Source organism: Felis catus, chromosome C1 (genome assembly GCF_018350175.1).
Source record: "Felis catus isolate Fca126 chromosome C1, F.catus_Fca126_mat1.0, whole genome shotgun sequence".
In the NCBI taxonomy this organism is placed as follows: domain Eukaryota; kingdom Metazoa; phylum Chordata; class Mammalia; order Carnivora; family Felidae; genus Felis; species Felis catus.
In genome coordinates, this window is record NC_058375.1 from 14,044,618 (window position 1) to 14,059,227 (window position 14,610).

A 14,610-nucleotide genomic window follows, 5' to 3' on the forward strand; every position below is an offset into this window, starting at 1 on the left:
TTTGGCCCCAGAACAATACCTTCTTGTTTCCTCCCAGCCGGAAAAAAGAAACTAAAATTCCCAGCTACCAGCAGCAGTTTGTTTTTCTGATCATCCTTAAACATCCTTACAACATAAGAAGGCACCTGGTACCCACAGGTGGGAACAATTCAATTCCACTCCAGGAAAAAAGAAAACTCTCCAATTTGCTTGGAGCGGCATCTAAAACTGGGCCTCCTTCCTTGCAGTGCAGACCAACATTCCTCTCTCGTTGGCTCCAAACTGGCCACCACTGAGAGGTGAAGAGTCCTCCCCGTCCAACAGAAGGACGTGGGTGCTGCCCGACGGCTACAGAGAGCCACAGAACAGGCTGACAGCCACAACCACGAGGGTCTGGGAAATGCGGGCTCCCCCGCCCGGCCCCGGCCCCTGGTGTACCAGCCTCCATTCGGATGCATCCACGAAACCACGGGGGGGGGGGGGGGGAGGCTGTTCGTCTCCCTGAGGCTCCTTCTCTCTGGGCTGAGAAGGGAAGATCTCCCTCCTCCTAACCTTGGCCTGCTCTGAACTGCACTCAAAGCAACGTCCTGTTTGCTCTGTGAGCACAGTCCCGTACCCACTTCCCTGGGGGCTGGAGCTGGCAGACCCGCGGCTGAGTGCAGACCAGCTGTTCCCACCGTGGTCTGCCGAACGTGTCCGAGTCTGCCCGTGGACACGGCACAGGTATTCTGTGGAAATGCCTTCCAGGGCACACAGGTGCGACAATCCCCTGAGCAAACATACCGATCGGCTTAGGCACGTGTGACTTTAACGCCAGTTGCATTTTGAAGCGCACATCTGGACCACGGCCGCAGCCCTTTACAGCCTCTTTACAAGGTTTTTAATTTTTTCTTTTTTTTTTTTTTTTTACTTACAGAGACACGACGAAGGTCTCTCTAGAAACAAGGGTGCCGCCCGCAGGGGCGGCAGATCTGGCTCTGGGATCTGACCCAGCCGTCCACGCTCGGCGCCACAGTGACTGTCTCCGGGCTCTCCGGAACCCTGCAACAATCCTGGCCGTCTGGAGTCACAGAGCCATCACAGTCATCAAGGGCTGCCATTGTGGGGAACCCATTCTGTGTCAAGGGCTTTGCATATGTTATTTTACAGTTAAGAAAACCGAAACCCAGAGAGTGAAAGAAACACGCCCAAGCCACGGGGCTGAGAAGAGGGCCGCTGGGACCCGACCTTGGGTCTGGCTGGCCCCGTGTAGAAGGGGCACTGTGGCAGTGCAGGCGGGCAGCGGGGCTCAGGGGCCCTGGCTCAACCCGTGAGGTTGAATTTGGCTCAGATGAACACACACAAGCACAACACCACCACCGTATACCACGCTGGTCTGGGAAAAGAAAGCAGGAGACGACGGTGCATGGCCTGGCAGCTGGGGACCACCACACTGGGAATTCTGGAAAGAAGAGAAGGATCCTCCACCTTAATAAGGCAGCTAGGGTCTGCTGGCTGAGCCTTTGTTAAGACCACCCACTCTTGATTCGTGCACAAAGCAGCTTCCCAGAAAAGATGGGTCTACCAGGAGTCCGGGAGGCAGCTCAGCCAGGAGCACAGCTTGATCACTGAGGGGAGCCGGTCCTTCCTTCCCGGTGGGGGTCTTCACCCCAAGACGTGCAACTGCGTGATCCAAGCGTGACCGTGTGACATGTGCTTGCCAGAAGCCGAGATTTCTGGAGGAATCGGAGTCGCCGATGCTGATTCGGGGGACTGTGTTTATAAACAAACTTCTTTTTTGCACACTCCTGCTTTCCATTTGACCTTCCTCCACTTTCTTGGTAAAATTTATTTTTACAGAGACAGAAAGTGCACACATGGGTGAGGGGTGGGGGGGGAGGGAGAGAGAGAAAGAAAGAGAGAGAGAAAGAGAGAAAGAGAGAGAGAGAGAGAAAGAGAGAGAGAAAGAGAGAGAAAGAGAGAGAAAGAGAGAGAGAGAGAGAGAGAGAGAGAGAGAGAGAGAGAGAGAAAGAGAGAGAGAGAGAAAGAGAGAGAGAGAAAGAGAGAGAGAGAGAGAAAGAGAGAGAGAGAGAGAGAGAGAGAGACAGAATCCCAAGGAGGCTCTGCACTGACAGTGCACTGTCAGTGGAGAGCCTGATGTGGGGCTTGATCTCAGGAACCGTGAGATCATGACCTGAGCAGAAATCAAGAGTCAGACACTTAACTGACTGAGTCACCCAGGTGCCCCTTTTTGACCTTCTTTTAGCAGATGAAAATCAGATGGCGTGCCAGGGCAGCCAAACCCTGAGCTGTGGCCTTACGATGGTGGGTGACAGATGATGGGGCCCTGCCATGGTCACTCCTACCACCCGCCTCCAGGCTGGGGGCGGCTTGCAGGCTGGTCTAGACTCTCTCTTCAGGGGCTCCGGAAGCCGCAGCGGACAGTGTCTGTGTCAGAGTGGTGGTCACGGGACAGCTGAACCTCGCACTGTGGGCGCAGGACACGGACCAGCTCCGCTCCCCCGGAAGGCAGACAGGCCTCTCTCTCGGCCCGTCGCCCTAGCCAATTAAAACGGCACGACTGAGGGGGGCCCGGGTTTCCCCACTAACTGCTCCCAGAGCTTTCACACAAGCCCAAGGCTGCGGCAGGCCGGGTCCCACAGCAGGCAGGGTGGGTTCCCAGAGGCCCTCCGTACACGTGGCTGAAGATACAAATAATACGTGTGAACACCCAAGTACTGATTACACTGCCGACAAGTGGAAAGCCAGACACAAACCCTGTCCTCGCCCGCAGTCCCTGGAGCGCGGCCTGCAGCTTCGTGCAGGGACAGAAAGCTTTACGCATCATGAGCCGTTCAGACCTATCTGACCAAATGGCCCAGGTCTCATCAAGCTCCAGGACTTTCTGAATTATCTCCCCACCACTTCACACTCCAGAGACTGAAGGTAATGGCCAGCTGTTTCTGTTAGCGGGAAGGCACTGGGTGACCTTAAAGCTACAGATTTTACCCGGCCAGACTGAGGGACGAGTAGTTGGGACCCAGTAGCCAGACTAAGGGAAGTCTGGGGTGGGATCTTTCCACTCAGGCCTCTCCAATCCAGCCTCCAAATCGCTTATGAGGATGCACTTCAGAGCTGGCCTATGTTCCCCTGGGACCCTCCAGACCCTTCCTGGTGCACTGAGAATGACACAAAGCCCATGCCTGACAAGGGCCTGGGTACCTCTCACTACTGCTCACACCCTGCTCCAGCCTCCACTCAAGAGACCCCACAGCCCAGGAACCACAGCCCGAGTGACTCCCACTGCTCAGAGCACTGGCTCACCCACCCTGCCCCTGTCAGGCTCCACGGCTGAGCCCTCCACCCTGCCCCTGCCAGGCTCCAGAGCTGAGCACGCTCCACCCCCCCCACCCCCCCCGCTGCCCCCAGCCCTGCCCCTGCCAGGCTCCACGGCTGAGCCCGGGCTCTCCACGACCACCCAGGGTTCAGTGATTCACTAAGAGGCTCACGGGACTCAGCACAGAGTCTTCCTCCCCTCCAGGAGCTATTCCAGCGGAAGGAGACAGGGCAGAAGTAGCCAAAGGGAAGGCACGAGGGGGAGGACCTGAGGAAACCAGACACAAGCTCTCAAGAGCTCGTGACTCCTCTTTGGGGTCAGACAGGACGTGCTCCATTCCTCCAGCAATGAGTTGTGTGAGGTGCTGTCTACAGGGACGCTCATCAGACCCGGTGACCAGGATTTTTATGGGTAGAGTGCTCCCTACCCAGCACACACAAAATTCCAGGCTCCCAGAGGGAAGCAGGAGTTCAGCATAAACCACAGGGTTTGTGGAGAGAGTTTAAGCAACACGCGCCATTCTTATCAGGGAATGGTGGGGACCCTCCCTGAAAACCAAGCTCCTGGACGCCAGCCAAGGGCGAGCCTTGCAAGGACAGAAGTGCCACACTGGCTACTCGAACTCTCTCCTGCACAAGGGCAAACCCACTATCGTCAACGCACGCTCGTACCCCCCTATCTAAAGTCAGGCTCTTCTGCTCTCCTGCCTCCACACCTGGGTTTGGTCCTTCACATCACTCAGCAAATCACGCAAGCACTTTGTTCCCTTTCTCGGGTGTGCACCTGCACCTCTTCAACTTCTGTTAAAACGTGAGCCCCGTGTTGGGGGTGCCTGAGTGGCTCAGCCGGTTAAGCGGCCGGCTCTTGATTTCGGCTCAGGTCATGATCCCAGGGTTGTGGGATCAAGCCCCACGTCGGGCTCCAGGCTGAACACAGAGTCTGCCTGGGATTTTCTCTCTCCACCCATCCCCCGCTTGGCCCCTCTCCACCACTTGTGTTCTCTCTCTCTAAAATGATAATAATAAAGCCCTGGGTGGCTCAGTCGGTTGAGCGTCCGACTTCGGCTCAGGTCATGATCTCACAGTCTGTGAGTTTGAGCCTCGCGTCGGGCTCTGTGCTGACAGCTCAGAGCCTGGAGCCTGCTTCGGATTCTGTGTCTCCCTCTCTCTCTGCCCCTCCCCCGCTCATGCACGCACGTGCGCGCACGCTCTCTCAAAAATAAACAAACATAAAAAAAATTTTTTTTAAATGATAATAAAAAAAGTGAGCCCCATGAGGGCAGGGGCTGCACCCGACCCACTCCCTGGTGTGCCTTGTGCTCAGGGCACAGAAGGTTCTTAATATCTGTGGAGCGATGGTAAGTACTCTCTCCCATCGCCACAGATGGGAACCACTTCACTCCGTTTTCGAGACAGAACTTACTTGAGGTCTCACTGTGGGCCAGTAGCCGAGCCCCAGCCAGAACCCACAGCCTTCCAGTGTGGCTGGTGATGTGACACGGCCTGCGCTCTCACCACGTCTGCACCCAAAGCCACCTCATACCCACAGCCATAAAAGGCCCAGGACGTGAAACATCCACAGGATAACTACCGCCAAACCAGAATAATCTTGTCGCGCTCAAGTCGGTGCAAGAGGAGCCTTACGAACAGCACCTCACTGAATGGCCCCCTCACCCCTCAGAGGGCAGGGGGCACCTCTTCAACAGACAAGGAAACAGAGGCTCAGAACGTTCACATACTTGCCCAGAGTCAGTGAGTGAGTAAGGGCAGAACAGAGAAGGAAGTCCAGGCCCTTTCAAGGCCCGGCTCCTCCTGATTCCATAGCCGGCCACTCAGGTCCAGTGAAGGGGGGAGACCCCAGGGGCCCCGGGTGCAAGGTCTGGGGAGGCAGCCGGGAACATGAAGTCCCAAGGATTCGGGAAACCAAGGCGATAAACTTTTTTCACACACAAATGTGGATGCCGTGCCCCTCCAGGGCCAGTGTTGCCCAAATGTCAAATGACAGAGGGACAGAATGGAAGAAGGAAGAGGCAGAAATAACCACAATTCGTGCATGGCCCCAGAGAGGGGAGAAAAGGCAGGCAGCCCGTCCACCCAGCACCCTGGCCGCTCCCAGAGAGGCTTGTGGGTTTCTGGACTGCCACAGGGACGCCAGCCTTGTTTCATTCTATAAACTTCTTCCAGACAAGGAGAGCTGATTAGAAAAGCTAATTAAATCTTTTGAAGATTATCTCAGACCCGAAGCAAGGGAAGAACACGAAACGCCTTCCCACCCAGCTCCTCCACCCCCCAGACTCTGGCCTTCATTAAGCTTTGATTTCAATCAATTGCACACCCACTAAAATTAACTTATAAGGCCAATAAATTGCAACCGCATGTTTGAAGGTATTATCTGCTGCAAGCCAAGAGCCAAGGACCGCAGAGCACGGGGCAAGATGTCTGGCACAGACGGGAGTAATCATCTCTGGAAGAAAGCAGTGCCAGCCCACTTGGTCAGAACATCTGGTCTCAGCAGAATCCAGGCCGACAGAGGCAAAAGTGAGACCCGGTGTGAAAGCCAGAGGTGGGAAGGTTTCCCTGGGAACCCGAAAAATCAAAGCACCGATCCTGGGGTTCACAGTGCGAGATCCCTGGCAGCAGCGGTGGCCGCCCCACGTTGAAATCCCCACTCCCGACTCTTCCCCGAGGAAGATGCATCGTGTAGATCAAGCGATGGGGTTTTGTGACCGATGAGCTACCCTAGGCTTGGGCCTAAAAAAGCAGTCAACTTTGCCAAGAAAGAACGTGAAGCAATCCCATAAGCCAGCCGACCAAGAGCCTGCCCTTTCTGCTACCTTTTCCCATGTCCCCAGGTGCTACGCAGGCTGCGGGGACACTCCTTGGACTGAGCCAGGCCCACGATCACAGGTAGGAAACCGTCTTGGGGTTTGGCAGAGGAGAATGGAGTAGCCTGGATGTTGGTGACCAGGGTGGGAGGGCTTGGACGAGGGCAGTGAGCCATCAGGATGGCCTGAGAGTAGACAGCGACCCCACCCAGCCCGCCAGCAAAACAGGCTTGTCCCCTAAGCATGTGCAGCAAATTGACTATTTGGACCTAAAATGAGGGCTGCTTGGGTGGTACAATCAACAGTCGTTGGGACAGTTCTTCCTCCGGGGGAAAGCTGCCACCATACCACTGATGATGGCAAAAAAGGGCATCGATAAACATGGGAGGGACCCGAGTCAGAGGCAGGGAAGCAGGGACCCGATCGGCTTGTGAGGGGCTCCTACTTGAAGGCTCCTCCTGACCACACCCCAACTGAGGGCACATTTATTCCATGATGGGGGAAAGGTGCATGCAGGCAGGAGAGGGGGCACCACGCCCCTTACAAGTGGAGGGTCTGTGGGTCCATCCATCCCTGGCCCCGGCTCCCTCCCTGTGACCACTCTGATCAGTTCCAGGGGCTCATAATTCATTCTAATTCTCTGCAAACTCAAAGCCCTGACACAGCCCGGATGAAAGCACCCACCCCGCGCGGACCTGAGGATAGAATCCAAGGCTTTCCCTCCCTCAGGATGCTAATGAAGAAGCCGTAATCTCTCAGGGCAGAGAGCAGCCTCTGGGGAGACAGCGAGCACTCCCTCTCTGGCAAGGCCTGGGTGGCTCTAGATGCCTGACCCGGATCACGTTTCAGTTCTGGTCTCAAGCACTCACTCTCCCGAGGAGAACAGCAGGAGAAGGAACGAGGTTAACGGGTCCACGATAAGCAGGGGAGAAAGGGGTGTCTGCCACTTTGCCAGAAGACAAAATATCCCTGCAAGGTCTTCAGGCATAAGCCCACGGGGGCGGCAGCAGGGAGGGTGGCAGGAAGGAACACTCCGGATCTCTGTGGGCTGCGTTCAGTGGCCTTCCCAGCACGGCGAGGGCCCTTCCCACCAGCAGTCTACACGACACGCTCCCGGAAGTGTTCGCTGCAGAAGGATTCTGAGCCCACAGGCCGGAGCCTGGCAGCTTCAGTCACTTGAGAGGGTCAGTGGTCAAGAAGTCGGGCACAGGGCAAGACCAGTCCTAACTCCGTGACCCATCAGGACCCAAGAAATCAGAAACATCTGGGGTCATCGGGAATCCAAGACCAGGTGAGCACAGGGGAGGAGTCTGCTCTCCAGGCTCCTCAACGCCTATGGGGGCGCAGGCCAAGCTCCAGCATGGAATGGGGTGCTCCCGAGACGGCAGCACGCCCTTGCGCCTCTTCTGCGCTCGTGGTGGCAGTGCTTTTCTTCCCGGCCCCTCACGCAGCAGACACAAGGCAGTGCTAGGGGAACGCCTCCCCTCGTGGCGACCTTCGCCAACACGACAGGGAGACAGGCGGAAGGAGGGCTGTGTGGCCTCACTCGCTGGGGGCGACAACAAATGAGCCTTTCTAATGGGAAGGGACAGAGCTGAAGGGTAAAGGGAAGGCGTGACCTACTGCCCCTTCACCCCATGGACCGATCCGGTCCCCGGAACACCCAGGTAACCACTGGCTTGTGCTCAAGGCAGAGGAAAGCCCTCCTAGCCCCCAGCTGACTTCTCTCTACTCCAAAAACACAGGGCAGAGAAGAGCTCAGCCTTCTGGGCCGTACCGTGGTCACCAACGTGGCTACCACCAACTCGGGGCACTCTGAGAATGGAACTTCTGGAGGTGAACGATGTACCACGATGTTAAAAAAAAAAAAAAAAAAAAAAGTAATTAAGAAAAGGAAAGAGAGAAGAGGGGGGAAAAAAGATTTGTTTTCATAATTTTTAGCCCAGAAATGTGTCTCATTTTAACTCTCGTCATGTGTGGTCCAGCTGGGAAAATGTTCCTCACACATGGTCTCAGGAGAGAGTGTCCTCAGTACTCTGATAACAGTGGGTGGTTTGAAACACGACTCTCGGTCCCCAGTGACAGCTCTAATCACCACCTGTGTGGTGGCCTGTGGTTGCTGGCACACGGGAAGAGGCGGGCCTCCCCGCACCCCCCACACCCAGAGGCCCGGAACTCTCTCCTCCCTGCTAGCAGCAGCACACAGATGCTGCTGGGGACAGAGGTGCGTCCTCTGGGCTGGATTCCATGCCTGCCACAGCACCTCAGGGTCTGGGCTTGTCCACTCGGGTGCAGGAAGCCGTCCTGTCAGTCCGTCTCAAGCCCACAGCAGGTCAACACCCCTCCAGAGGTGGGCACAGGCTCACAGACACCTTCAGGTGAACATTTGCTCAGGAAGGGAAGTCTCTTCAGGAGATGCCGTGAGGAGATACCCCCAGGGAGGGAGTCCCAGGCCTCGCTATACTGGAGCGGGGTGACCGCTCTGGCCAATCAAGACCCCACAGAAGGCACACGCCTAACAATGACCACGTGTCATCACATATGTGAACCAGCAAGACGGGAGGGGGGAAGAAAGTCAGAGATAAAACTGGGCCCTTCCCTAGGTCTGCCCCAAAAGGGCAGGACCAAGGCCACGAGTCTGAATCACTTCATTCGGGAAATCACAACTCAAACCCTTTTTTTTTTTTTAAAATTTTTTTTTTTCAATGTTTATTTATTTTTGGGACAGAGAGAGAGACAGAGCATGAACGGGGGAGGGGCAGAGAGAGAGGGAGACACAGAATCGGAAACAGGCTCCAGGCTCTGAGCCATCAGCTCAGAGCCCGATGCGGGGCTCGAACTCATGGACCGCGAGATCGTGACCTGGCTGAAGTCGGACGCTTAACCGACTGCGCCACCCAGGCGCCCCTCAAACCCTTAAGTCCAAAAGAAATCAGAACCACTCTCATTCTGACCCCTGGAGAATCCAAGAGGCGCCCGCACAAGCGGCCTGACAGACTGCTCTTTCCTGGCTCGGGCGTGGCTGGCCCCCTCCGGGCATCAGACCTCAGCTCCAAGGTCACGTCCTGCAGAAGCTTTCCCAACAGCTCCGCTTAAAGCAGCCAGTCACTCTCTGCCCCACCACCCAGCGGGGTACCTGCTCACAACCGTCTTCCCACAGTGGACACTTCGAGAGGGCAGGAACATGGTCTAGCACGTTCGAGGCCGCACCCCCAGTGCTTGGCGGGCACCTTCAGTGCCGGGTGAGTAAGTGAACAGACTCTAGACTCTGGACTCTGGACAAGGATGACTTTACATCCCAGGTCCACTGCTCACTGGCTGTGTGAACTTGGGCAGTGTACTTCGGCTCTCTGGACCAGTCACTCACTCGCAGAATGGGGACGATCCTTTCACGCGGGCTGTTCTGGAGAGTAGATGGGGGGGGGGGGGGGCGGCGGGGAGTCCGGCGAGGCCGTGAGCACAGCGCTCACACCGTCACTGGCTGGCCACCGCGCATCACTGCCTTCTCATTATCAGTACCATCCCCACAGCACGAGACGGACTCCACTTGGGAGTTCTCGTAGGAGAGCCGTGCCGGCCTCCTAGCAGACGGCGGAGGGAAAGGTGGCAGTAAAAACCAACTACAGATACACGAGGAGACAGTGGTGCGTCCCCCTCCCAGCCTCACTGCACGAGCAGCAGGTCTCCGGCGGGGTGGTTCTGGACTTGAGAACACTTTCAACACCAGGACTGGTTTTAACTGTGAAAATCAGTAACTCGCGTTTGTGGGAACAAACACGGACTCACGCGCCAGCTCTCTGCCTCGACATCCCGTGGAGCCCACGGTCTCATCTGTGAGGAAGGGACAGCCCTCTTCCCCAGAAGTTCTTGTAGGGACGAAAGGTAACGTACGTAAACTACTGGCGTGTGACAGATATCGAAGATACGGTGAATTACACGGCGAAGCATTCAGGGACGACCCAACTGTTTCAGGCCACCTGTTCCCGGCTTCCTTAGAGCCGGGCTTTTGTATTTCACGCGTCTGCTTAAGCGTCACGGGGATTTTCTGTGCGTGTATGCCTGAGAAGTGTCACTTTTCCTCCTGAGCCAGCTTCTGAAAGAAATTCTTTGTTAAATGTGTTGGAGCAAATCTGCTGCGAGCTGGAAGCCCATTCCGACTGTCTGAAAACCGGAGTCCTGCAGTCGCCACAGCGCGTGTACCGCCACCAGCTGCCGGACAACGGTTCTGGCGGTTCGGATGCTTTGCTTTTCTCGTTTCCACTTTCTTGCCCACAGCCTAGATCCGGGTGGGCAAACAGCCCGAGGGCCAAATCCCACCCACTTCAAGGCTCAAGAGGTGGCTTTTAGGTTTTTAGAGGACGATATATACAAAAAGAAAACACTGAGACTAAAGGACAGACACTTAAGTGACCTGTGAACCCTAAAATTTAACTTGCTCTCGGGCCCTTCACAGAAACCTCTGCGGATCCCTCTCTGAAATGACCCAATTTGGGGCAATGCGTATTTCACGGCTGTGCTCTATTTTCAGCACAGAACTTTTACAGTGAGATTCTACTGATTAGGGAAAAAATGCTTCAGAGGCTAACCTTCTCTGGGGCCTTTCCTTGCAAGGTCGATCGATTAAGTGGCCACCCCCAGTGGCACCTGCTGTTATTATGAAGCACAACACGGGACCCGCACGGGGGGCTTGCGCATGGCAGCGCTCCACCCCCGACCAAGTCAACTCGTAACCGACCCGGTCGCCAAACGAACACCCAGCGTCCTGCCGTGAGTGCTGTTTTACTCGGTTAGGCGAGCCAGGTGACAGATTCAAGGAAGGCTGTTTGGCCTGGTCACACTTCCCTTTTGTGATTTACTAATCGAAGCCGCAAGAGCTGGAGTGCAAAGGGAGGAAGGAACTCACAGGTCTCGATACTGGTCAAAGGCATTGTTGGCTTCCACCTCCAGCTTTCTCAGCCGAGCCGAAGGCATGGCCCCGTCTTCCAAAGGAGGGTCATACTTGTTACTCCATGGTGACCTGGAGGGGAGGAAGGGAAAGAAATAACATGAATCGTTCCAGGAAGACACGGCCCGTGAGCCGTGAGCCCAAGCCCCAGGTGCCTGACATTTCAGAGGCAAAGTCACTCTATCCACAGCAGTTTCCAGGCCCTGCTCGGAGTTTGCAGAGCAAGGGCTTGAGGCACACAGGCCTGGGCACGGACCTCGAGTGCCATCTCTCATCAGCTGTGTACTTCTGGGAAGCGTCTTGACTTCTCTGAGCCTCCCTTTCCGAGTGTATAAAATGAGGCTACCATTTGCTACGAGAAGGCTGTTGAGAGGAGCGAAGGAGAAAACACACCGAGTGCCCAGACCAAAGCCTGGCATGTACTAAGTGCCAACGGTGTGACACCTTCTTCCCCCTTTTCTAATTTCCCTGTTTGATCAACAGACGCCCCTCTCGCCTCTCGGACCTGCTGGCAGTTCTGTATAAACTTTTAATCCAAAGACCTGCCTACACAACTAAAGATAAGAGAAGGGAGCTGTCCGTTACGGATGCAGCAAGACACTCAGCCCCAGAGGAACTGCTGATTACATGTGAGGAAACCTGAGGGGTCCTGTTCTCCATGGGAACAGGACAGCCTTCCCAGCATCCAAGACCACGGGCACATATAAAGACAGCCAAGTAATGAGAGGCAGCCTTTTTCTAGCCCAAAGACTTCCCGCGTTAAAAAAAAAAAAAAGTATTTTGCCTCATCAGGAAAGCACTTAATGACAGAGAGTACTGGAAAGGGGGTTCCAGGGGAAGTGCCTAATCATGAATTCCTGCAGGTGGAGTTCAGAGAAAGAATGAGAATGAAAAGGAGAGAGGAACGGAGGGGCGGTGCGGGTGCCACGGGCTGTGGACAAAGTCCTTCCCGCTCCTGGACAGAATCCCCTTGACGTCTCCACCATAAGAAACGCATACCGCCTTTCCACGTCGCCCCCAGCTGACAACCAACCTTTGCATCGCACAGAGTTCCAAAGAACCTTTCAATTTGGCATTGATTTACGGAAAAAAGGGATCGCTGTCTTCAGAACCCCAGTGTTAGTGAATTCCGTGCACAAGCCTCATTCTTCCAGGGGACTGCACTGCCCCCCCCACTCCTGGGCACCCCCACAAACAAATCACAAGCGCACCCCACCGCCCCCACTGCCCCCCCCCCCACCTCCTGGGCACCATCACTAACAAATCACAAGTCTGGAACCAGAGGGAGCTGGGTGGCCACTCCTCCAGCTGCCTTTGCACACAGGCCCCAGCTCTCTCGGCTGCTGGGCCACAGAGGGCAAGCGTGGGAAGAGTCATCGGCCTGGCTCCCAAAGGGGGCTCTAGGCAGTAGTAGCCCCGGCCACGCCGAAAGCAAGGAGTCTGAAAATCCTTCTTTCCAAGCTGACCATTCCTCTGCACCATTTTCCTCTCTGTTGGAACAGAGACTTCACAAGAACGGGGTAAGATGCTCCCTTCTGCCCCCTGACCAGCAGCCAGCTCTGTGATCACCCTGAACTGGGCACACAGCACAGGGAAGAGTTATCCAATAAGCCAGGACCCATCTAGCTTAGGGAGCAGCTGTGAAGCAGACACTAAGCACCCTCTCATCTTTGCCTAAAGGCCTCTCCCTTCTAGAGCGTGGCTGAGGTGTCTGTTCTTACTGTTATAGCACGTGTTCTTCATTCCCCCAAACTGTGCTCAGAGAACTCTCCTCCGCGACAGAAATGTTCTCTATTGTCACCGACCAAAATGGCGGCTACTATCTTCGGGTTGGCTGCTGAGTGTCTGAGATGTGGCTAGTGCAACCGAGGGGCTCTGTTTTAATTTTACTTAATTTGAATTCATTCAGGCAACCAACTCCAGAACCAAGGTTCCAAGAAGGCAAGTCTTTCCTGTCTTCTTTGTCCGCTAAGCACCTAGAACATGCTGGCATGCAACCACATGCTCACTTAAGCTTTTAAGAGAATGAATAAACCCCCCCCCCAACACACACACCCTCCACTCTCACATACAGATGTCTATCTCTGCAGCTGCCACAGTCCTAGCCTTCCCTCCTCCAGGCCACGAGGGCGCCTGGGGAAGGAGCCCACGTTGGCCTCCTCACGTCCCTGCGCCCAGCACAGAGCTCCCAGGTGGTGAGCACTGGTGATGGGCCGAAGCCTTACAGCACGGGGTGGGAAAGAAGGACCCAAGGGGATTCTGCTGGTGGCCCTCCAACCGGAAGAGAAGGAGCCACCCTCCGCTCGTTCTGAGGAACAACAGCGGCCTCGCAGCAGATCCCGAGACAAAGATGCAGTGGAAGAGAATCTGAGGCCCCCCTCCCTGCCCCCCACGTGCCCCTTTCAAGACTTCCCAGAATACTCCCGGGCCTGACCTTCGTTTCCCCAGCTACACAGCCATCGCCTTCCTGCGGGCCTGGAAGACCTTCTCCAACTGGCTTTCATTTGGAGGTGACCTGATTAGACACCAGAGCCCATCTCTCTTGCAGACCGGGGGCCTGGAATTTTCAAGAAGCCTGTAACTCACATTTCTCCTGGCTCACAGACGACAGCATTTGAAGCCGTTAGTCCTGGAGCCGGGGTAATTGTAGCTGGGGGAAAAAATCATAACATTACCCAGAATATTCTTAGTGGAAGGGGCACTCAGAACACATTTAAGAGCTTAAATGGAGGCCATTTGAAAAAAGACAGATGGACAGGAACGGTTAGATTTCAAAAGTCAGGCCTTTCATTTCCCTCAGAGAATGCTTTTTGTTTGAGCTAACAGGTTTCAAACAGTGCTGCTGGCAATGGTCACGCCATAAGGATCTTATTTAAGCAAACGATCAAACACAGTTGGGATGGAAATGTGTGGGGAGAAATCAGAAGACCGACCTTGAAGTTGTACCCCGAGAAGGGAAAAAGGGAAAAGAAGTCCTGTGCCCTGAACACCCTGGGCTCCTCTTTGGCTGAGGTCCCCGGGAGGTGCCCCAGGAAGGCGGGAGCCGGCGGGGCAACCTGGAGGGGCTGCAGGCACCGGGGAAGCCCGGCACGGACACTGGATATGGAAACAATTCCAGCCGTCCCACAGGCTGCCGGGGACCAGCTGCCGCACACAGCGGACTGGAGTTTTCAGGTGGAAAAGAGAAATACAATGGCGACATCGAGTGAGCGAGAGTCAGCTCGAGGGCCACCTCTTCCCGGAAGCTTCCTGAACCCTGTGCCTGGAGGGGCCGCCTGTCCCTTGGCGGTGTGCCGCCCGGTCAGACCACTCGGCACCGCCTCGGAACCCTCTCCAGCGAGGACTGGCCCCTCAGGGCGGAGCCCGATCCATCCCGGCTGCCACAGCACCTCCAGGCATCTCCACCTCGTCCAGCCCTCGCTCAGGAACTCCAGGCCATCCGCAGCCTACCTGCCACCTCCACGTCCTGCCTAAAGGACATCTCAAGCTCCTCCCACAGTCCTCCTCATCTCAGTCTGCAGCGGCCCCCACCTCCCCATCCCTCCT

At 55.7% G+C, this 14,610-nt stretch overlaps 1 protein-coding gene across 6 annotated transcripts in view; it reads right to left on the reverse strand.

The window, feature by feature from the left end:
* Positions 1-14,610, reverse strand: part of CAPZB (capping actin protein of muscle Z-line subunit beta) — a 134,731-nt gene that overhangs the window by 24,110 nt on the left and 96,011 nt on the right. For all 6 annotated transcript variants that reach the window (XM_023258222.2, XM_006934366.4, XM_006934367.5 and 3 more), the window contains exon 4: positions 11,023-11,136. In XM_023258222.2, coding sequence (XP_023113990.1) covers positions 11,023-11,136 — 114 coding nt within the window. The remainder of the gene's footprint in view (positions 1-11,022; positions 11,137-14,610) is intronic.